Source organism: Balaenoptera musculus, chromosome 20, assembly GCF_009873245.2.
Source record: "Balaenoptera musculus isolate JJ_BM4_2016_0621 chromosome 20, mBalMus1.pri.v3, whole genome shotgun sequence".
Lineage (NCBI taxonomy): Eukaryota > Metazoa > Chordata > Mammalia > Artiodactyla > Balaenopteridae > Balaenoptera > Balaenoptera musculus.
The window spans coordinates 2,333,956-2,355,785 of record NC_045804.1 but is presented as its reverse complement, the minus strand read 5'-3'; the positions used below and the strand labels follow the sequence as shown (position 1 = coordinate 2,355,785).

The following is a 21,830-nucleotide window of genomic DNA, read 5'->3' as shown; positions in this document are numbered from 1 at the left end:
CAAAAGCTTTATTGAGATGTACTTCAAACACCATCTGATTCACCCATATGAATGTACAATTCAGTGGTTTTTATTATGTTCATAGAGTTTTGCAACCTTATGTTAAAAAACATGACATACTCTATCACTCTTGCTTTTGTGAGGCATTGTATTTCTTACATTTTGGGGGTAAAGCGGTACATAGTAGTAGTATCATTCACCAATTTTGAGAATATAGGCAGAAGAGAGATTTTGGCTTTGTTTTGGTGGAATGGAGATACTGATTTCAGCTTTGAGCCTGTGGAGGGATTGGTTATCCTGGTGGCATTTGAAGGTATGAATCTGGAGAGATTTCTGGGCAGGAAATAAATATTTGTGAGTCAGCAGTGCATAGGTGATATAGAAATCATCATCGAAGTTATAGATCATCCCTGTGATTTTTGTTGCTGTTGTTGTGGAATATTTCAATCCTACAGAAAATAAACAACTGTGTATCTAGTAGCCACATATTTCAAATGTTAGTATCTTATTTTTTCTTATTTATTAAAACGTTAAAGACACAGGTGAAACCTCCAGTGCGTCCCTCCCCAGTCTTGTCTTCTTTCCTCCTTCTTTCCTCCACAGTTCAAAATGTTTAATTCCCGTACACGTCCTTATGATGTTACCACATTTGGGTGTATCTGTAACTATTAGAAAAGATCTTGCTTCTTAACATTTTCCATCAAACACTGACATACAACCATACCATTGTTTAAAACCAGAGGGAAAGAGTGAGACTTTTTAAAGTTCCCTATTCACAGATATAATCTTGTTCACGTTCCACATTTTTTCCCCTTCGATGATGAGATTCTGTGTAATTGAGTCCAACTGTCATCTCATTAATCTCCACTTCTTGTGCTACTCAGCTTACACATTGGTTGGTTCTGTCTGGGTCTTCCCCTGTAAGGTACCGGAGTTTGGGACAAATTCTGCAACGTCACGTGGCATGAATTAAGGAACTGGCTTTATTGCTAGAAACTCGGGAGGCCGGGGCCGACAGGACGCAGCCTCTCTCCACATCATCCCGTGGCACTGAGCGTGGTTCTGGGTAGCTTGCATCTGGGGCACCAGCGGTTTACGAGGTTGTCTGGAGACGTTTGCTGTGTCCGCACCTGGAGCCACAGGCTATCGGAGTCACAGTTCTCCCTGCGGGGAGTAAGAAGCTCCTGGTTCCATAGGAAGCTGAGCTGGGGTGTGACTTCTCCCAGGGGAGGAAAGGAGGGTTCCCGGGCCCCAGCTGGCTCATAGCGCAGTCCAGGCACCGGGGACGGCATCACGGTCATCCTGAGGGGGTCACGTTCGTTGCGTAGAACCGCTGGTAGACAGGTTAACTGCGCTTCACTACAGTATTGTTTTTAACTAAATGGTGAACCTTAATTACTGTGCTGTATTGTTCTGTGTACTTCCGTACGAAAATGGAAGGACAATAATTTGCTCAGGATCCTATAGCTGTTTAATGTGTCAAATTGGTACTATAGCCCGCTGTGTTAACTCTGCCGCCTGTTGCTTCATGTAGACTGTTGTCTAGGGTAGGTATCCTAACATGTTTCTTCGGAGGTTTTGATAGTCTTTTAGAAAGTAGTAACGTGATATAAAGCGATTCTCAGTTCTATTTCTTATTCTGTGGTTGTCTTTCAGGAAATTACAGACATAGTTTTTAAAATTGAGCTGTATTTTCAAGCAGCTTTACTTGGGGTTATTGTTACCGCGATGCCACCTTACTTTGCCATGGAGAATGCAGAGAATCATAAGGTAATGAATGACTCAGTTAAAAAATTACAGGTGCAGTTGACTAATAAGAAATCTTAGACAAAAAATTAACCTACCTTGTGTGAGTGCAAGACTTCTGTGCAATTATTATTTCAAGAATAAGTAAATGGAGTATAAATACATTTATTACGGTAAGAGTAATAACCCTCACTTATTATTTGAGTGCTCGTCATGTGCTTTAAAAGTTTTATTGCTGGGTCGTATTCCATGGTGTGGAGCTGGATTGTTTCCAGTTTTAACTATTATGAATTAAGATGCTATTCACATTTTGTGTGAATGTAAGTTTTCATTTCTCTGGGATAAATGCCCGAGAGTATACTTGCTGTGTCGTATGGTGATCGCATGTTTAGTTTTATAAGAAATTGTTGATCTGTTTTTCAGGGTGGGTAAACCATTTTGCTTTCCTACCAGCAATGTGTGAATGACAAAAGCATGGATTATCCAAAATCATTTCATTTGACATGGTCTATGTTTTTATACTTATATTGAAATTTATATTTTCCTTCTTCTAATTCATTGAACACGAAAGTTGTCCATTTTTTAAATCATTTCTCTTCTTTGTCTTAACTAATATTTATAGCCCACTCTTCTCTTACCTTCTCTATGGCTAGCTCTTTCTTATAACACATTCAATTATTATGAACAGATGTTTCATAGATGACAAAAATCAACTGAATAAGATTGTTAGGTATTTGGATTTATGAAAGATTCTTAAAATTTCAAATTAAATAACGAGAGGGTTAGGAAAACAATGATCATTTAAGTTTACTGTTTGTACACTTGCAAATGCTATTCCCTTGTGGTAATAAGAAACAGCTAACATTTTTTATACACAGGAGTGTGTAAAAGGCTTTCAAATGCATCACCAGTGCTTAAGCTGAAAGCCCTGTGTAAATCAGCGGGTACTTGGCCATTTATTAGTGTTTTCATGAAAGGTCAGTATTTAAAAGTGAGAATCCTTTTTCTTAAACCTGTTTTTCTGTCTATTTCCACAGAATTTCAAAAGCAGTTATGTTTTGGCTGCTTACTGTTTGCACAGCTAGCTATAACCCCCATGACACCTTTTACTTTATTTTAGTTTTGTGTTTCTTAGCTGCACTGCTGTATCCTGATGCTGAAAAATTTTGTTGAAATGTTTACACCTCAGAAATAATGAGCCAGATTACAGGCTAGATGGAATTTATATTTAGCTATAGGAGGGCTTTTATTACCTATTGACAGAATGTGACCTTTTTCGTTGATGTAAAATTAAGAGTTCTACAACCATTTGCTAGAGTTTTTCGTTTGCAAGATGTTTAAAATTACAATCGATTTTTGCTTTTTTTTTTTTTAGATCAAAGCTTACACTCAACTTAAACTTTCGGGTCTTCTGCCTTCTGCCTACTGGATTGGACAGGCTCTTGTTGACGTCCCCTTATTCTCTGTGGTTCTTACTTTGATGTTAGGCAGTTTATTTTCATTTCATTATGGATTATATTTTTATGCTGTCAAGTTCCTTTCTGTGGTAAGTTGACATCAGTTGTATTCATGCTATTTATAAATAAAATGTTATTTTAAAAAGCTAGATCTTTATAAATGTGGTAATTGTCTGATTGAGTAATTGTGATGTTCCAGAAAACAGAACCGACATCTATCTAATTTTTGTATACGATACCTATAATCAATGCAGTTTATATTGCCCTAAGTGATTTTTAAAAACAATAACTTTACCATTACGAAATAATTCCTTGAAACTGAGGTGGTCTTTCATGTAGACTGCCTACTTGTATGTAATCAGGAATACTTAAACAGTCCTTCCTTTAAATGTCTTCTTTGTCTCTGTGCCTGAAAATAATTTCACAAAGAAGAAGCTCTTTTATTCCATAATTTAAAGTATGGCTTAAAATACTAAGGAAGAGTGTGATTTGCATTCATATTCGTATGTCGATGACTGACACTAGATCCTTTCCTATGAATTATATTAGAAAAAAGCGAAAACAGAGCTTGGTAGGTTGGGGTTGCTGAAAGTCAGCTTAGGAGCTTTGCCAGAGGCCATCCTGACCTTACAGATTAATTTCCACCTTATAACTTAATAAATGTTTTTCTTAAAAATTTACAAAGTACATTAAGTGCTGTACAGTAAAATAGAAGCTAATAGTTGATGGAGATTGATAAAGCCGTAACCAGCTATGCTTGCTTTTCATAATAAAATGGTAAGAGACAGTATTTTACTTGGCATAAAAAAAGAGCTTCAAATAGTATTTAGTTTAAATGGCTTATTCAAGATTGTGTTAGCAGTTAAAAACATGAGTTTTATTGATTTAGGAGTAACTCCTCAAGGAACTACAGTTTCCGTGTTTTTGGAGCGATCTGTTGAGCAATAAAACTTGAAGAATAATTATTCCCTAATGATTTAGTGTGACTGGTATTTTACATCATATGGACGGTTAGCTACTCATATTTTTACATAAAAACACACATTTCTGTCTTGCAGGTTTTTTGCCTTATTGGATATGTTCCATCAGTTATTCTGTTTACCTATATTACTTCTTTCACTTTTAAAAAAATTGTAAATACCAAAGAATTTTGGTCATTTATCTATTCTGTGGTAAGTCACATTTTATATCATTTCGTCTCAGCTTTTCCTAGCCCGTTATTTGCAAGTCATGGACTCTTTTCATGATTATACTGAAAGGGTTGCTGTGTCGTTTCCGAGTGCAGAGCTTAGCTGGCTAGCAGCATCTCTTAGCGTGTGTGCGCGTCTTCAGCCCCGCCCACTCCACGAAGGGATGATACTTTGTTGCATTTAACAACTAGCATGACAAGGATGCCAGCTACGAAAAACTGGTGTCGGCGCTCTGACACTTTCTGACTAAGTATCTGCTGTGGTTCCAGGTTTTATTAGAAGATTAAAGACATAGTTAATGCTGAGGCACCCAGTAAGTTTGTATGAAATTGCTAAACATCTTTTCACTTGTTTTCTCATTTTTTTCTTTAGACAGCATTGGCTTGCATTGCAGTCACCGAAATAACTTATTTTATGGGGTATACAGTTACAGTTATTCTTCATTATGCCTTGTGCATAGCCATTCCAATCTATCCGCTTCTGGGTTGCCTGATTTGTTTCATAAAGGTAGGTCTGTTAGGTGTTCTGATATTTTTTAAAAAGGGTAAATAATGACTGCCTAATCTTTGGGATCTTAGCTCTTGTACTGAAGTAGTAAAAAAAAAAAAAAAACTCAGGTTGGCTGCTAGTACTTGATTTAAATACTATTAATGTAGCAGTAAATGTAAAATTACTGTGGAATCTTTTCAAGCATGTTTCTAAACTGCAGATTCTCAAAGGAGAAGGACTGTGTTCATTACATGGTCTTTCATGCCCAAAACAATGTACACAAATTAGAAGTATGATCTGACTGCAGTCCATATGTGTTGGACTGGGGAGTTTTGGGGGAGTTTTTCAAGTGTATTGTACTATACAGGGATGAGGAAAAAATAAAGTTTGAGCGATTTTTTTTCAAGAAAAAAATAGAGGAACAAATTAATTTTATTAAGCCTGGTTAATTGAAAACAATTTCTGTGGTTAGAAAAAAAATTAAGTGATGAATTATTAATTTAGGACGATTTCTGATTAATTCTACTGACACACCTCCTTACCTCTCTCCCCTCCCTTTTTTTGGCTTAAGTTTATAATTTAATTTATACCTGCTCTGATAGGCATATTTTGGTGTGAGGAAGATTTTAATCTAACTACAAAACATGGCTATAAATATGAACAGCTAGCTAATTTGTAGAGAAGACGTGTTTGCTGTTAAATGCATTTTTTTCATTTTAATCTGAACGTTTCTACATGTTGCAGCTAAAAGAAAATTGGTTCCTCTGCGCACAGCGCTTCCGACACCGAACGTGTGGGTTTTCCCTGACATTCAGCAGTTCTGACACTGACCAGAGTTAGTGCAGACCCCATGGGTTCAGGGGTCAGTCCCGCAGGCGGCCCCCCGCTTCAGATTCCAGTCACAGGTCGTGGGTCCCCAGGCCACCCTCGTTCTGTCTGACTTGGACCCCTTCTCGGGGGTCAGTACTTTGCTCTAGAACTGGCTCCCAGAACTCGGGGAAGCACTTGGTTTACTCTTCCCGGCGTATTGTGACGGATGCACAAATAAACAGCCAGGTGGAGAGGGCCGCAGGGCAGGGTCCAGAAGGGTCCCAAGGGCAGAGCTCCTGAAGGAAGTGAGCCGTCCTCCTGCGTGAGCATGCTCTCTGAGCCCCGTGTTAGAGGCTTTGTGGAGGTCCCATGACTTGGGCAAGATGAGCTAACCAGTCTCCGCGCTCTTCTCCCCTCCCTGGTGGTGGCACCTGGGGCGGGAAGTTCCAGCTCTCTAGTCCAGCTGGTCCTCTGTCAGTCAGCCTCCATCCTCCCCTGAGAGTCCCCTCGTTAGCGTAGACTCAGCTGAGGTTGAGAGGGGCTTGTTTTATACAGCGCGAGACACTCCTATCCCCTCTGTCACTCAGGAAATTCCAAGGGTTTTAGAAGTTCTGGGCCAGGAACTGTGGTCAAAGACCACATTTCATTATATCACAGTATCACAGCCACATATAAATTTTCAAAAATTTTTGCCTTAGATTTCTTGGAAGAATATTCAAAAAGAAGAGGACACCTACAACCCGTGGGATAGTCTTTTGGTGGCCGTTATATCGGTAAGAAATAACTGTGTTAGCATGTGACCTTATGAGTGCTTTGGTCATGTGATTTTAACTCTCTTTTTAGTTTTTATCCCGTTGCATAAAAATGAAGGTGCATAAGAAGTCAAGTGTGTTAGTCAGTGCTAGCTAATGTGTATTTCACTTACTGAATACATCCACTTTAATGTACTTGTTTTTTTCATGTCATTAATACTATTTAATGATAATTCTGGCTTCCATAGAAACAAAAACAAAGCTGTTTTAAAATTATAATATATGGGGCTTCCTTGGTGGCGCAGTGGTTGAGAATCTGCCTGCTAATGCAGGGGGCACGGGTTCGAGCCCTGGTCTGGGAAGATCCCACATGCCACGGAGCGGCTGGGCCCGTGAGCCACAACTGCTGAGCCTGCGCGTCTGGAGCCTGTGCTCCGCAGCGGGAGGGGCCGCGATAGTGAGAGGCCCGCGCACCGCGATGAAGAGTGGCCCCCGCTTGCCGCAACTGGAGAGGGCCCTAGCACAGAAACGAAGACCCAACATAGCAATCAATCAGCTAATCAATAAATAAATCTTTAAAAAAAAAAAAAAAAATTATAATATATGAAGCTGACAACAGATGAACTTTACAGAGGTAGAAAAGTATGTGAAGGATCATTTTACTAAAAATCTACCTTGGTTTGTATTAACATTTATTCTTTTTTTTTTTTTCAACATCTTTATTGGAGTATAATTGCTTTACAATGTCTAGTTAGTTTCTGCTGTATAACAGAATGAATCAGCTATATGTATACATATATCCCCATATCTCCTCCCTCTTGCGTCTCCCTCCCACCCTCCCTATCCCACCCCTCTAGGTGGTCACAAAGCACCGAGCTGATCTCCCTGTGCTATGCGGCTGCTTCCCACTAGCTATCTATTTTACATTTGGTAGTGTATATATGTCCATTAACATTTATTCTTAACTCATTGTATGACATGCAAAAAAAAATTGTGATGAATTTTTTCGGTGATGGTAAGGAACCTGATGTATGTGGTTTTGGTTCTGTTGGTACACGGGGAAAAAAAAAAACCCCAAATGATTCAGTCACGAGCTGTAACCTGTTTTTCTTTTAGCCTTACCTGCAGTGTGTGCTGTGGATTTTCCTCTTACAGTACTATGAGAAAAAATATGGAGGCAGATCATTAAGAAAGGATCCCTTTTTCAGGTCAGTTTTTTAATTTCAGGTTTAATTTTTTAAAATTTTAATGTTTTTTTTTTTAATATATTGACAGAGTTGTGCAGCCATCACCATAATCTGATTGTAGGTCATTTCCATCACCCCCAAAAAGAAACGTTGTGTCCGCTGGTCACATCCTTCCCGCCTCAGCTGGCCCCCAGCCCTATGTAACCACTAATCTACCTTCTGTCTCCATAGATCTGCATATTTTACACATTCATTTAAATGGAATTATGCAAGATGGGGTCTTTTCTTGTCTGGCTTCTTTTACTTGGGCATAATGTTCTGGAAGTTCATCCACGTTGTAACATGTAGCAGTACCTCATTACCTTTTTGTTTGTTTGTTTTTGCAGAGTAATATTACATGGTATGGATATACCACACTTGATCTATTTATCGGTTGATTGGCATTTGAGCTGTTGCCACTTTTTGGCTATTGTGAGTCATGCTACGATGCACATTTGAGTGCAAGTATTTGTGTGGACGTACATTTTCATTTCTCTTGGGAGGATACCTAGGAGTGGAATTGATGAGTCATTGTGGTAGCTTTATGTTTAACCTTTTCAAGAACTGCCAGACTGTTTTCCACAGTGACTGCACCATTTTACTCCTGGGAGTGGATGAGGGTTCTGTTGTTTCCCATATGTGTTATTGTCTTTTTGATTTTAGCTATTCTCGTGGGTGCACGTTAGTGTCTCATTGTGGTTCTTATTTGCACTTCCCTGATGATTCATGATGTGGAGTGTCTTTTCATGTGCTTATTGTTCATTTTTATATCTACTTTGGAGACATGTCAGTCTGAATCCTTTGCCCATTTAAAAAATTGGGTTGTCTTTATATTATTGAATTTTGAGTTTTTTTAATATATTCTGGATACAAATCTCTTATCAGATATATTTTAAAATATTTTCTCCAAGTCTGTGCATTTTTTTTCAAAGGATGTTTTAAATTTGAAGAAGAGTTATTTCTTGATATATGGCCATTGGTACTAAATTGGTTCTGAATTTCTTTTTTATATTTCTCACATATTTGTTTATTTGCTGAATATTCACATTCTGGAGAAAACTGGAAAGTATTGGTAAATGTGTAGTGGTTATTCACTAGCCACTGGACCCATCTCTCATCCATTGAGGCAGAGTTTCTGGCTCTCCTTCTGCGTCTTTGCCTTTATTCCTGCTCTCGTTTTGGGGGAGATACCAGCATCCACACGGATAACCCTTCCAACACCATAACCCCTCAGCTTCTGATTTTCTCCAAGCCAGTGACTTTCGTCTCTGTTCCACTTCACGCTCTGTTTGCATCAGAGCCACTGATGATGCCACATACTCATCCCGTAGACACTCAGCTCTGTTGTAACGCTGTTTGGCAACCCTACGCCTTTACCTACTCAGCACCTTCCTATCTTTTTCGTTTCCGTAGTTCTCGCAGGCCTTCTTTCTATCCCTCAGATTCTCAGAGTCACCTCAGCTCACCTCACTTCTTACTTCTCAGTGGATGATCTTGCCATCTGTCTCAGGAAACAGAAGCACCTGATTATAAATTATAAAATGTGTACACACTTGTCCACATCTTTCGTCACTCTTGCTTTTTCCCAGCCCCAGAGGAAGGTGTCCGCCTTGTTATCCAAGTCTTCCTGTGTTCTGTCTGCTTAAAGATGTTGCTCAGTCAGCTCTCTTTTTCTGTGTCTTTCCCTTTTGGATCTTATTGGGTATATTTCCCTTTGGGAGGAGGTCGCCTTCCTCCCATATAAAACAAAGTAATACATGTCAGAACTCATCAATCACATTGAAACCTGAATCCCTCTCTAGCTCTTATCCCTTCTTTCCTTTTTTTTTTTTTTTGATCATACGTATATTTTTTATTTTTTTAACGTTTTTATTGGAGTATAATTGCTTTACAATGGTGTGTTAGTTTCTGCTTTATAACAAAGTGAATCAGTTATACATACACATATATCCCCATATCTCTTCCCTCTTGCGTCTCCCTCCCTCCCTCCCTCCCTATCCCACCCTTCTAACTGGTCACAAAGCACCGAGCTGATCTCCCTGTGCTATGTGACTGCTTCCCACTAGCTATCTATTTTACATTTGGTAGTGTATATATGTCCATATATACACTACCACTCTCTCACTTTGTGCCAGCTTACCCTTCCCCCTCCCCGTGTCCTCAAGTCCATTCTCTAGTAGGTCTGTGTCTTTATTCCCGTCTTGCCCCTAGGTTCTTCATGACTTTTTTTTTTAGATTCCATATATATGTGGTAGCATATGGTATTTGTTTTTCTCTTTCTGACTTACTCCACTCTGTATGACAGACTCTAGGTCCATCCACCTCTCTACAAATAACTGAATTTCGTTTCTTTTTATGGCTGAGTAATATTCCATTGTATATATGTGCCACATCTTCTTTATCCATTCTTCTGTCGATGGACACTTAGGTTGCTTCCATGTCCTGGCTATTGTAAATAGAGCTGCAATGAACATTGTGGTACATGACTCTCTTTGCATTATGGTCTTCTCAGGGTATATGCCCTGTAGTGGGATTGCTGGGTCGTATGATAGTTCTATTTTTAGTTTTTTATGGTACCTCCATGCTGTTCTCCATAGTGGCTGTATCAATTTACATTCCCACCAACAGTGTATGAGGGTTCCCTTTTCTCCACACCCTCTCCAGCATTTGTTGTTTGTAGATTTTTTGATGATGGCCATTCTGACCCGTGTGAGATGATATTGCATTGTAGTTTTGATTTGCATTTCTCTAACGATTAATGATGTTGAGCATTCTTTCATGTGTTTGTTGGCAATCTGTGTATCTTCTTTGGAGAAATGTCTGTTTAGGTCTTCTGCCCATTTTTGGATTTGGTTGTTTGTTTTTTTGATATTGAGCTGCATGAGCTGCTTGTAAATTTTGGAGATTAATCCTTTGTCAGTTGCTTCATTTGCAAATAATCTCTCCCATTCTGAGGGTTGTCTTTTCATCTTGTTTATAGTTTCCTTTGCTGTGCAAAAGCTTTTAAGTTTCATTAGGTTCCATTTGTTTATTTTTGTTTTTATTTCCCTTTCTCTAGGAGGTGGGTCAAAAAGGATCTTGCTGTGATTTAGGTCATAGACTGTTCTGCCGATGTTTTTCTCTAAGAGTTTGATAGTGTCTGGCCTTATATTTAGGTTTTTAATCCATTTTGAGTTTATTTTTGTGTATGATGTTAGGGAGTGTTCTAATTTCATTCTTTTACATGTAGCTGTCCAGTTTTCCCAGGACCACTTACTGAAGAGGCTGTCTTTACTCCATTGTATATGGGAAGAACACTGCCAAACTCATTCTACGAGGCCACCATCACCCTGATACCAAAACCAGACAAAGATGTCACAAAAAAAGAAAACTACAGACCAATATCACTGATGAACATAGATGCAAAAATCCTCAACAAAATACTAACAAACAGAATCCAACAGCACATTAAAAGGATCATACACCATGATCAAGTGGGGTTTTATCCCAGGAATGCAAGGATTATTCAATATACGCAAATCAATCAATGTGATACACCGTATTAACAAATTGAAGGAGAAAAACCATATCATCATCTCGATAGATGCAGAGAAAGCTTTCGACAAAATTCAACACCCATTTATGATAAAAACCCTCCAGAAAGTAGGCATAGAGGGAACTTACCTCAACATAATAAAGGCCATATATGACAAACCCACAACCAACATCATCCTCAATGGTGAAAAACTGAAACCATTTCCACTAAGATCAGGAACAAGACAAGGTTGCCCACTCTCACCACTATTATTCAACATAGTTTTGGAAGTTTTAGCCACAGCAATCAGAGAAGAAAAAGAAATAAAAGGAATCCAAATCGAAAAGAAGAAGTTAAGCTGTCACTCTTTGCAGATGACATGATACTATACATAGAGAATCCTAAAGACGCTACCAGAAAACTACTAGAGCTAATCAATGAATTTGGTAAAGTAGCAGGATACAAAATTAATGCACAGAAATCTCTTGCATTCCTATACACTAATGATGAGAAATTTGAAAGTGAAATTAAGAAAACACTCCCATTTACCATTGCAACAAAAAGAATAAAAGACCTAGGAATAAACCTACCTAAGGAGACAAAAGACCTGTATGCAGAAAATCATAAGACACTGATGAAAGAAATTAAAGATGATACAAATAGATGGAGAGATATACCATGTTCTTGGATTGGAAGAATCAACATTGTGCAAATGACTGTACTACCCAAAGCAATCTACAGATTCAATGCAATCCCTATCAAACTACCACTGACATTTTTCACAGAACTAGAACAAAAAATTTCACAATTTGTATGGAGACACAAAAGACCCTGAATAGCCAAAGCAATCTTGAGAAAGAAAAACGGAGCTGGAGGAATCAGTTTCCTGGACTTCAGACTATACTACAAAGCTACAGTAATCAAGACAGTATGGTACTGGCACAAAAACAGAAATATAGATCAATGGAACAGGATAGAAAGCCCAGAGATAAACCCACGCACATATGGTCACCTTATCTTTGATAAAGGAGGCAAGAATATACAATGGGGAAAAGACAGTCTCTTTCCTCTTATAGCCAGAAAGCTTCCACCTCCAGTTTGTCACCTCCTTTCTCACATCCCATTCACTCCCTAACTCCTGCCATCTGGCTCCTGCCCTCACCTCTTGACTGCTCCTGTTTGCGGTAAGGTAACTAATGGCTCCTCTCTGTCTGGTAAAGTAGGCTCACCCTCTTTACCTGATCTACAGCCTTAAATGTGACTGACTTCTTCCCTTAAACTTTTCTCCTCTTTCTTTCTTTTTTTTTTTCCCATAATGTCAACTTCTATTTGCCTCTTTATCTCTCTTAATAGTACTTCAGAGTTTCCTTTGGAAGCACTCTTTCCTCTGCCCACCTTTATGGTGTTGCTACAGATGCTGACTTCAGCCTCTCCGTCCATGCTGCCTGGGTCATCTCATGTACACCCAAGATGTAAATTCTTTGAGAGCAGGGTCTGTGTTGTTTTTTTTTCAATCTTTTTTATCTTTCTGTGAACTAGTGCTTGACATATACTGGTTATAAATAATTGTTGAATAAATGAATGAATTTAGATAATATCATCCAGATGATGTCAGTGAGTGAAAAATAGCTCTGTAATTTCTACCTTTAAGAGATAACTGATCTCCGATAACAGAGCACATGTTGCTATATTTTTTTCAGTCTTTTCTCTATGTAGTGCTTCAATTTCTTACCATTTTAATTATTTGAAAATCTATTTATACTTTCAGGACCCTTACAACAAAGTCCAAAAGTAGGAAGTTTCCGGAACCACCAAACAATGAGGATGAAGATGAAGATGTCAGAGCTGAAAGGGTGAAGGTCAAAGAATTGCTGAGCTGCCAGCGCCACGAGGAGGTAACTCAGTCTCTCTTGCTGAGCCGCGTGCGGTGAGCAGTGAGCAGCCCCTCTGCACAGGGTTAGCCTCGAAAATTGTCCCCTTATATGAATCGATCGCCAAGAAGCCTGTCTTTGAAAAAATATGTCCACTTTCTTTTGAACAAGCCATTATTCCCGTCATAAATGGACAGTTATCTATGCAGTACCCCTTATTAGCAAATATAGTTCTTACGATATGGCCATGAGCTGTGTACGGCCTGTCATTGAACAATGGATATCTGATTTATAACTCTTTTTTAAAATCCTGTTTCCCTTATTAGAAGCCAGCCATTATGGTCAACAATTTGCATAAAGAATATGAAGACAAGAAAGATTTTTTTCTTACAAGAAAAATAAAGAAAGTGGCAAATAAATATGTCTCCTTCTGTGTGAAAAAAGGCTGGTATTTAATTATTTTTTCTTGAATAACTTTTCTGGAAGAGTAATTTTCATTTTTTAGTTTGATTTACATATGACAGTTTTTCTTTTAATTCCTTTAGGAGAGATCTTGGGACTATTGGGTCCAAATGGTGCAGGCAAAAGCACGATTATTAATATTCTGGTTGGTGATATAGAACCAACTTCAGGCCAGGTATGGTATAATGGTGTGTGATATATTGAATATGATTTATATTTTTAATTAAAATAAATTTCTTAGTGACAAATGGGATGTTGATGCTCAAATTTCATGTTTCTGGTATTAATTTTTTAGGATAGCTTGATCAAATTATGATCTTTTTGCTTATCTGTGAGAATAATGTACATAGTCAAATTTGCATACACACATGCAGAACACACACAGGTACAGTATTTCTGCTTTTATGCTGATTACAAGCATGGGTGATTTGTCCACTGACTTAATAGAAGCCCGTTGTATTAACTTCAGGAAATAGAGGAGCTAATCTTGACCTTGCCGTCAGCTAGCCTTTGATCACAGGAAGCTGCTTCCTTCACGCCAGCCACGCTGGCTCATTGCTTTGCTGGAAAATGCCAGGCACACTTTACTCTTTTCCTTTTACCTTAGGTATCCCTTATGTCGGCTATTCCTTACCCATAGAAAACCAGATGATCAAATTCACTTGTTCCCTTGGCTCAAAAATCACCTTTCCGTGGGGCCCCCTGATCTTCCTGGTTAAAATGGACCTTGCCTTCCCACCCAACCCTGCATCCGTGGTCACCTTTTCTGGCCATGTCACTCATCTCTGACGCAGCCATGTGTGTTGTTTCTTCATCAGAAAGGGGTGAGAATCTGACCTGCTGTGACCCTGACTTTAGGAAGTCAGGAGTTTGGAAGGAGTTTGAATTAACCCACTTGCCACTTCCTTTACGATGTAAGTTAAGCAAAAATAGTCATTACACTCGGTTTATATTTCTGCAGGTATTTCTAGGAGACTATTCTTCAGACCCAGCTGGAGATGATGATTCCGTAAAGTGTATGGGCTACTGTCCTCAGATAAACCCACTGTGGCCAGAGATTACACTGCAGGAACATTTTGAAATTTATGGAGCTGTGAAAGGAATGAGTGCCAGTGACATGAACGAGGTCATAATTCGGTAAAATAATTGTCTCTAGAACCTTTTTGTTACCTGGAGAAAGGTTTACATGCCACGGCTTTAAAATTTCATAACAGGCATTTCCGTGAATCATAATTTTCATAGAAGAAGACCATTAATTTTTCATATATTCTTTACCAAATTATAACAGCCATGAAAATGAAAAGGAAACATTTTTATTTATAAATACAGAATGAATGTACCTATAAATGTCATGAAACCTATTTTAAAGTGAACCTTTTAATCAAGATATTAATTTATTTAAAGTGAGCTTCAACAGAGTAATTGTTCTAGGAAAAAAACAGTGTCAGTGATCACTTTATATTTGTATTTATGTGCATCATGGTGCACTCATTTTGTATTGTGTATTTTGCAGAATAACAAATGCACTTGATTTAAAAGAACATCTCCAGAAAACAGTAAAGAAACTACCTGCAGGAATCAAGCGAAAGGTACTTTTATTAAACGACAAGTGTGTGTATAGCCTGGTGCCTGGTAGTTTCTTTTTTTTTTTTTTTTTTTTCTTTTTTTTACATTCTGTGTTTTTTTTTTTTTTACATCTGTATTGGGGTATAATTGCTTTACATTGTTGTGTTAGTTGCGGCTGTATAACAAAGTGAATCAGCTATTCGTATACATATATCCCCATATCCCCTCCCTCTTGCGTCTCCCTCCCACCCTCCTTATCCCACCCCTCTAGGTGGTCACAAAGCACTGAGCTGATCTCCCTGTGCTATGCGGCTGCTTCCCACTAGCTATCCATTTTACATTTGGTAGTGTATATATGTCCATGCCACTCTCTCACTTCGTCCCAGCTTACCCTTCCCCCTCCCCGTGTCCTCAAGTCCATTCTCTACACCTGCATCTTTATTCCTCTCCTGCCCCTACATTCTTCAGAACCTTTTTTTTTTTTTTTAGATTCTGTATATATGTGTTAGCATACGGTATTTGTTTTTCTCTTTCTGACTTACTTCACTCTGTATGACAGTCTCTAGGTCCACCTGATAGAGTTTCTTATAGCTTCCCCGCACTCCGTTTTCTTTCCATCCAGCTGTGTTTTGCTCTGAGTATGCTGGGGAACCCTCCCGTTACTCTGCTAGACGAACCATCCACAGGTATGGACCCTAAAGCCAAACAGCACATGTGGTAAGTATGACGTCAGGGACGCTTGAGACCCATTGTGCTGTAGCATCATCACGGGTGGTTTCGTGTTAGTTACATACACGTATCGATTAAAAATCCTGCACAAAAGGAAAAATCGTAATTAAAAATTTCTCGAGATCCCCTTAAACTTTTTAAACCTGGTCATATTTTTCATCAGCTGTTAACAGTATATTATGTGTGCCAGGACAAAAATGAGAGTACTGTTGTCTGAATAGTTTTTTAAAGGTTTTTTTCCTGTATAAAGTAACATATGTAAGTAAACATCTCATAACAGTATTGTCTTAAATGTCCATTGGAACTCTCTTTCTAGGTACTCATAATTGTTTGACCAACTCTATGAGCCTAGATTTCCACGTCTATAAAATGTGAGGTTTGGTTCAGATGCATGTTAAGGTTTCCCTGTGATTCTGTGGCTATTTTTGTTATAACATGAAAAGCCATCGGTTTCTGTAATCGGTTGGTTAGCATACTTTTAACCCATAGAAACGCTTGAAATCGTGAACTTTCTTTCCATTTGACAAGCTTTCAAAAATAAGGTAAAATGAGTTGGGATAGAAGAATCACAGTTGGGCAGAATATACTAATTATAGCAATGATATTTGATAAATTTAAGTTACCAAGTAGTTGGATTTTTAAAACTCAGGTATTTTCATGAACGTTCAGGTGCCACCTTCCCTTCTTTTCATTTTATTTATATCTTGTAGGAGCGCAATTAGAGCTGCGTTTAACAACAAAACGCGGGCAGCTATCCTGGCCACTCATTGCATGGAGGAGGTGGAGGCCGTCTGTGACCGAGTGGCTATCCTGGTGTCTGGGCGGCTAAGGTGGCTGTTTGCCGCGGAGGGGGTAGGGGCGCAGGGCGGGGCACGCGTCTGGATTTTGAACGCCGTCATTTCAGAAACTTATAATAATACACATTAGCTTAAATGTTAAAAAATGCTGCCTTGTTTTGTCAGCTTTCTCTAGAATCACTTGGAAATATGTTAATTTTTTCCAAAAATTGGCCAGCCACTCTGCTTTGGAATTGGCTTAATTATTCAACAACTGAGAGTGTTATTTTCAGGCATGATATTTGCTATTTTTAAAAATTGGTAGGCATTGTATGGGATTGTAACCCAGCGTATAAAATAAATATACGAGTTCATACTCATATAGGTAAGCGATGGAGTAAGTAAATAAATGTGGGAGTAGAGACACATCTCTTTACAGAAAGATGCCAGATTGTGTAGTATCTCCCAAGTATCATCTAGACTTAGCCAGTCTGTATCCTAAAGTATGGGAAGGGGTGGATAGTAACTTTACAGCAGAGAAATGGGACACATACCCCCCTAACCAGGCAGGGCCACGTGGTCACCACATGCCCCCTGAGACGTGATGAGAAAGTACTGCAGCTCTGTGTTCTTGGCTCCAAAAACCCACACCCCAGTCTAATCATGAGAAAAACATCCTACCCCAAATTGAGGGACAGTCTACAAAAACAGTTCTCAAAACTGCTGGTCCAAGTCATGACCAAGACCAAGAAGGATAGAATAAGAAACTGTCCCCGAGCAGTGGAGACTGAGGAGGTGTGACCACACAGCACAGTGGGATCCTGGGTGGATCCTGGGCCAGGAGGAAGACATTAGTGGAGAAACCGGTGAAGTCCAAGTAAAGGCAATAAACTCAGTAATAATATACCAGTGTTGGTTTCTTAATTTTGACAAATGTGTCATGGTAATACAAGATGACAGTATTAGGGAAACTGAAATTGGGGGAGGGGTATATGAAGACTCTATATTATCTCTTATATTTGCAACTTTTATATAAATTGACAAGTATTCCAACGTAGGAATTTTATTTAAATCATTCTTAAGTGAGAAATTATCTTCAAAACTTTCAGGTTATCTTATATCTGTACTTCCTTTTAAAAATTACTACAGATGTATTGGGACAGTCCAACATCTGAAGAGTAAATTTGGAAAAGGATACTTTTTGGAAATCAAATTAAAGGAGTGGATAGAAAACCTAGAAGTAGACCGTCTTCAAAGAGAAATTCAGCATATTTTCCCAAATGCAAGCCGTCAGGAAAGGTAAAGATTTTAAAAATTTAGTTACATTTCTTTGTACAGCAATAATCGTAAAAATTGGTTATTGTATTAAGGATTAATGAAAAAACGTAGTATAACCAATATTGAACTAATGTAGTTTGATGAATGGAGTTTTATGAAGCTAGCTTATTTTTAATGTTAGATCTTTCAACATGTAATAGTATTTAAAGTTTTTAAAGTTCTTATCCAGGAGTAATGAGAGAGTTATTTTATTGTGCATGGAAATATTTTAAGATTTAAAATACTTTTTATCTAAATAAGTATCAAAATAAGTTATATTTTGAACTTTCAAAATGTTGAACTTTAGCTTCAGAATGCATAGTCGTGATTTTGAATTTACCTGTATTTTATCTTTGCTTTCAGTTTTTCTTCTATTTTGGCTTATAAAATTCCTAAGGAAGATGTTCAGTCCCTTTCACAGTCTTTTTCTAAGCTGGAAGAAGGTAAGTAATATTTGAAAAACATTGTGAGGTAGCTTTCGAATTATTAAAGAATTTTATTAAAAAGTTTAGAAGTTGGGACTCAAGTTTACTGTAGAAACTATGGTAAGTAAGAAGATGACCTTTTACTAATTTAATCTAAACTGTAGGTAAATATTCATACGCTAGGGATTTTGTAGATTAACTGTATTGTAGTGTAAACCTTTCACTGGACATCACTGCGGTTTTTCACGTTGCATCTCTGAGAAAGTTCATCCTAATTAGCCCTCACTAGTTCAGTCCAGAAGTGGGAGCACTGAATTTCGTGAATCCTTACTTTGTATTAGACCAGAGAGGTAGCAATGGTAGCAAGACTCCAGTGGCAGGCAGAGAAGGGAGAGGAGAATTCATAGTGCAAGAGGGTAGGCATTCCTAAATCTAAACTTTAAAGAAGTTTATTGAATCTTGGCATTTTAAAAATAAATGTTAGATGGGATAAAGATACCTCACCAGCAGAGAGAGGCAGTCTCCTGGATGGGGCACGTATTCATGTACAGGTTATTTTACGGCATTTGTAAACTATGAAACTTCCTGGTGCTTTCTTTTTAAAAGAAAAAAAAAGTGTTCCTTCATTAAATATACTTTTTTTGTTTTTTTGGCTGCGCCTCGCGGCTTGTGGGATCTTAGTTCCCCGACCAGGGATTGAACCCGTGCCCTCCACAGTGAGAGCACAGAGTCCTAACCACTGGACCACCAGGGAATTCCCTCCTAGTGTTTTCTTCATGATTAAAGAGAACATTTGAAGTAATTAGGGAGAATTAAAGGAATGAATAGAAAACCAGAAATTTGATATTGGAACAGAATGCAAACGGACCTAAAATAAATATAGAAAAGCATATGGACACATGACCAATAATATCCAGAATCTAGTGTAAGAAGTCCAGAATGGACTGTACTGGGACTGGGGGATGGGAGAGAGAGAGCAGGAGCAAAAGAAACATGAAAACAGGAGTAAATGAGGAAGAAGAAGAAAGGAGGGAAAGAGGAGCTGCTTGGAACAGGTGCATAAGGCAAGGCCGTCGCATGAGATACGTTGCGCTTAGGGCCGTAGAGAATCGGGCGGCTGGGAGAGAAAGGAAGCGGATAGAGGAAAGTGACCTGTATTGGCAGCTTTACATTGAAGTGAGTTGATTATAGAGATTAAAACAACAATAACAACAAAAAACAGATTGTTAGCCACTCAGAAGTTATTGCCATTTTATTACTTAAAAATATTAAGACGTGGAATATTATTTTTATATGTTAACAGCTAAACATACTTTTGCCATTGAAGAATACAGCTTTTCTCAAGCGACATTGGAACAGGTACTATAAAGTTAAATTTAAAAAGTTCTTCTGTAGAAGAAGGTGTCCAGTATCTAATTGTTTAGGTATATATTGGACAGGGAAGGAGATTGTGAGCCAGAGACCAATCGCTATAGAATATTCCTAAACTTTGTAAATTTTAAACAACTTGAGGTTCTCCATCTGCTTATTTTGAATAGCTCAGTATTTTTTCTTCAGTTTGAAGAAAATGAGTCATGATGGGTGGTATTTCAGATTAGCACATCTGAAATTACATTGCTTAAATATTTATAAATATTTTTTATGATGCTACTTTAATATATTAATCAAAAAACAAATAATCTATTAATCCTCTAAAGTAACATTCATCTTTTTGCGGGATTAGTGGAGATTATTCTGTTTAAATAATGGCAGTATATCTCTTGATACTTGAATGGTTAATGTAATTAGGTATAGCCTTATGCCATTGCTGATTTAGTTAAAATTTTTGTAAGGTAATTTCACAACAGAATTTTGTATTCATTTATTTATTTTCATTTAGGTTTTTGTAGAACTCACTAAAGAACAAGAGGAAGAAGATAACACTTGTGGTACTCCGAACAGCACACTTTGGTGGGAGAGAACACAGGAAGACAGAGTAGTATTTTGAATTTGTGTTGCTCAGTCTGCTTACTGCATTTCTTTCTTTTTCACTTTATTTTAACTTTGGTTTAAACGTTTATTGCTTGAACGGTAATTGGAGAACCATGAAAGCACGTGGGATTTTCCTGACTTCGTTAATTGAAATGCTGTTGGTTGTGTGTTTTGCTTTTCTTCAAATAAGACTTGTGCATAATGCAGTGAAACTGCACGTTTGTATCTGAAGTATACTGCACTGTAGTCTGTATGTGAAGTTGAATATGTACTTTTTCACTTTTCAGAAACAGTGCTTGTGATTTTATGATGTGAAGAAATAGTGATAGAATCATTTTATTTTGAACAGTTATCTTTTAAGTTTATACCATCTTGTTACATAAGTATGTAATACCCCAGTCTAAATAAAAAACGAATACATAAATAACACATAGAACAGAGACATAAAGCAAAAGTTTGCTTCTCCTTTTTAATTTCTAAAAGAAACAATGGAAGTTGGTGTCCTAAAACCTGAACACTGGACAGTCTCAGTGCACTTAGAGGTCTGCAGGAAGTGACATTCACTGGGTGGCACTCATCAGCCAGAATAACTGAAACGAGACCTTGTTCTGTTAGGTGATTTTAGACATAAGTAACTCAGGTACAGTGCTCTTGTTACAGTTCTTTTGCTTACGGTAAAATTCAGAGGTGTTTCCATTATTGTGGAAGACCATGTGTAGAATCTTATTATGTAATAGTCTGATTCTTTGACTGTTTGTGGCTAGAATGACAGACATCTAGAGCTACAAGAATTAAGCCATACCTTCTCCTCCACCCCTTGTGGAAGATAGAAATTTTTTTGTCATCTTCCTTCCAAAGGACACATTTTCTTTTATTCTAGAAATAAACTGTATTATTTGAGTATCTCTCTCCTTTATAGAGTTTTAACTGTATCACCGTGTAGACTTATTTAGTTACTCATCTCAGATTCACTTTGGAACGTGGTGGAATGTAAATAAGCTTTTGGGCGTTAAATTAAGGATAAGTAAACTATACATAATTCTCTTTAATAAGAAACCAGAATTTCACTCTCTGACAGAGTTGAAGTAAGATTACAGTTAAGATAGTCTTAGAAATATTTCCTTGTAGATCCCACGTGTGGACTATAGGTATACTATAATATAAATCCTACTAGTGGACATTATATTTCAACCAGACGAGTGAAAGTTATTAACTTTGTGAAAACAAATATATTAGGCATGTGTTTATTGCGTTACGAAGAGTCTTAAAGAACAGCAGCCACAGCAGAAGGTTTTGGCGCTGAGCTCCTCTAAAGATCCACACCCTTTTTTTTTTTTTTTTTTAACTTGAGATCGTTTTTATTATGGTAGCAGAGAAAACATAATATTTCTGTTGGTTTTTAATATAAATTGATATTTTTCTGGGGCAGTACAAACTTTTTTTTAAACATCTTTATTGGAGTATAATTGCTTTACAATGGTGTGTTAGTTTCTGCTGTATAACAAAGTGAATCAGCTACACGTATACAT

At 37.8% G+C, this 21,830-nt stretch overlaps 1 protein-coding gene across 5 annotated transcripts in view; it reads left to right on the top strand.

Annotated features, from left to right (window-relative positions):
• ABCA5 (ATP binding cassette subfamily A member 5) overlaps window positions 1-21,624 on the top strand; it is a 64,237-nt gene extending 42,613 nt beyond the window's left edge. For 3 of the 5 annotated variants that reach the window (XM_036836939.1, XM_036836936.1, XM_036836937.1), the window contains 17 exons: window positions 1,657-1,770; window positions 3,122-3,292; window positions 4,262-4,375; window positions 4,766-4,900; window positions 6,391-6,465; window positions 7,561-7,652; window positions 12,953-13,079; window positions 13,382-13,499; window positions 13,601-13,692; window positions 14,479-14,654; window positions 15,031-15,106; window positions 15,706-15,800; window positions 16,523-16,642; window positions 17,738-17,887; window positions 18,269-18,348; window positions 19,634-19,689; window positions 20,210-21,624. In XM_036836939.1, the coding sequence (XP_036692834.1) occupies window positions 1,657-1,770; window positions 3,122-3,292; window positions 4,262-4,375; window positions 4,766-4,900; window positions 6,391-6,465; window positions 7,561-7,652; window positions 12,953-13,079; window positions 13,382-13,499; window positions 13,601-13,692; window positions 14,479-14,654; window positions 15,031-15,106; window positions 15,706-15,800; window positions 16,523-16,642; window positions 17,738-17,887; window positions 18,269-18,348; window positions 19,634-19,689; window positions 20,210-20,317 (1,899 nt within the window). In that variant the 3' untranslated portion in view covers window positions 20,318-21,624. Of the gene's footprint in view, window positions 1-1,656; window positions 1,771-3,121; window positions 3,293-4,261; window positions 4,376-4,765; window positions 4,901-6,390; window positions 6,466-7,560; window positions 7,653-12,952; window positions 13,080-13,381; window positions 13,504-13,600; window positions 13,693-14,478; window positions 14,655-15,030; window positions 15,107-15,705; window positions 15,801-16,522; window positions 16,643-17,737; window positions 17,888-18,268; window positions 18,349-19,633; window positions 19,690-20,209 lie in introns of those variants that run through there. The other 2 variants (XM_036836938.1, XM_036836940.1) reach the window with 2 other exon arrangements.
• Window positions 21,625-21,830: the final 206 nt, after the last annotated feature.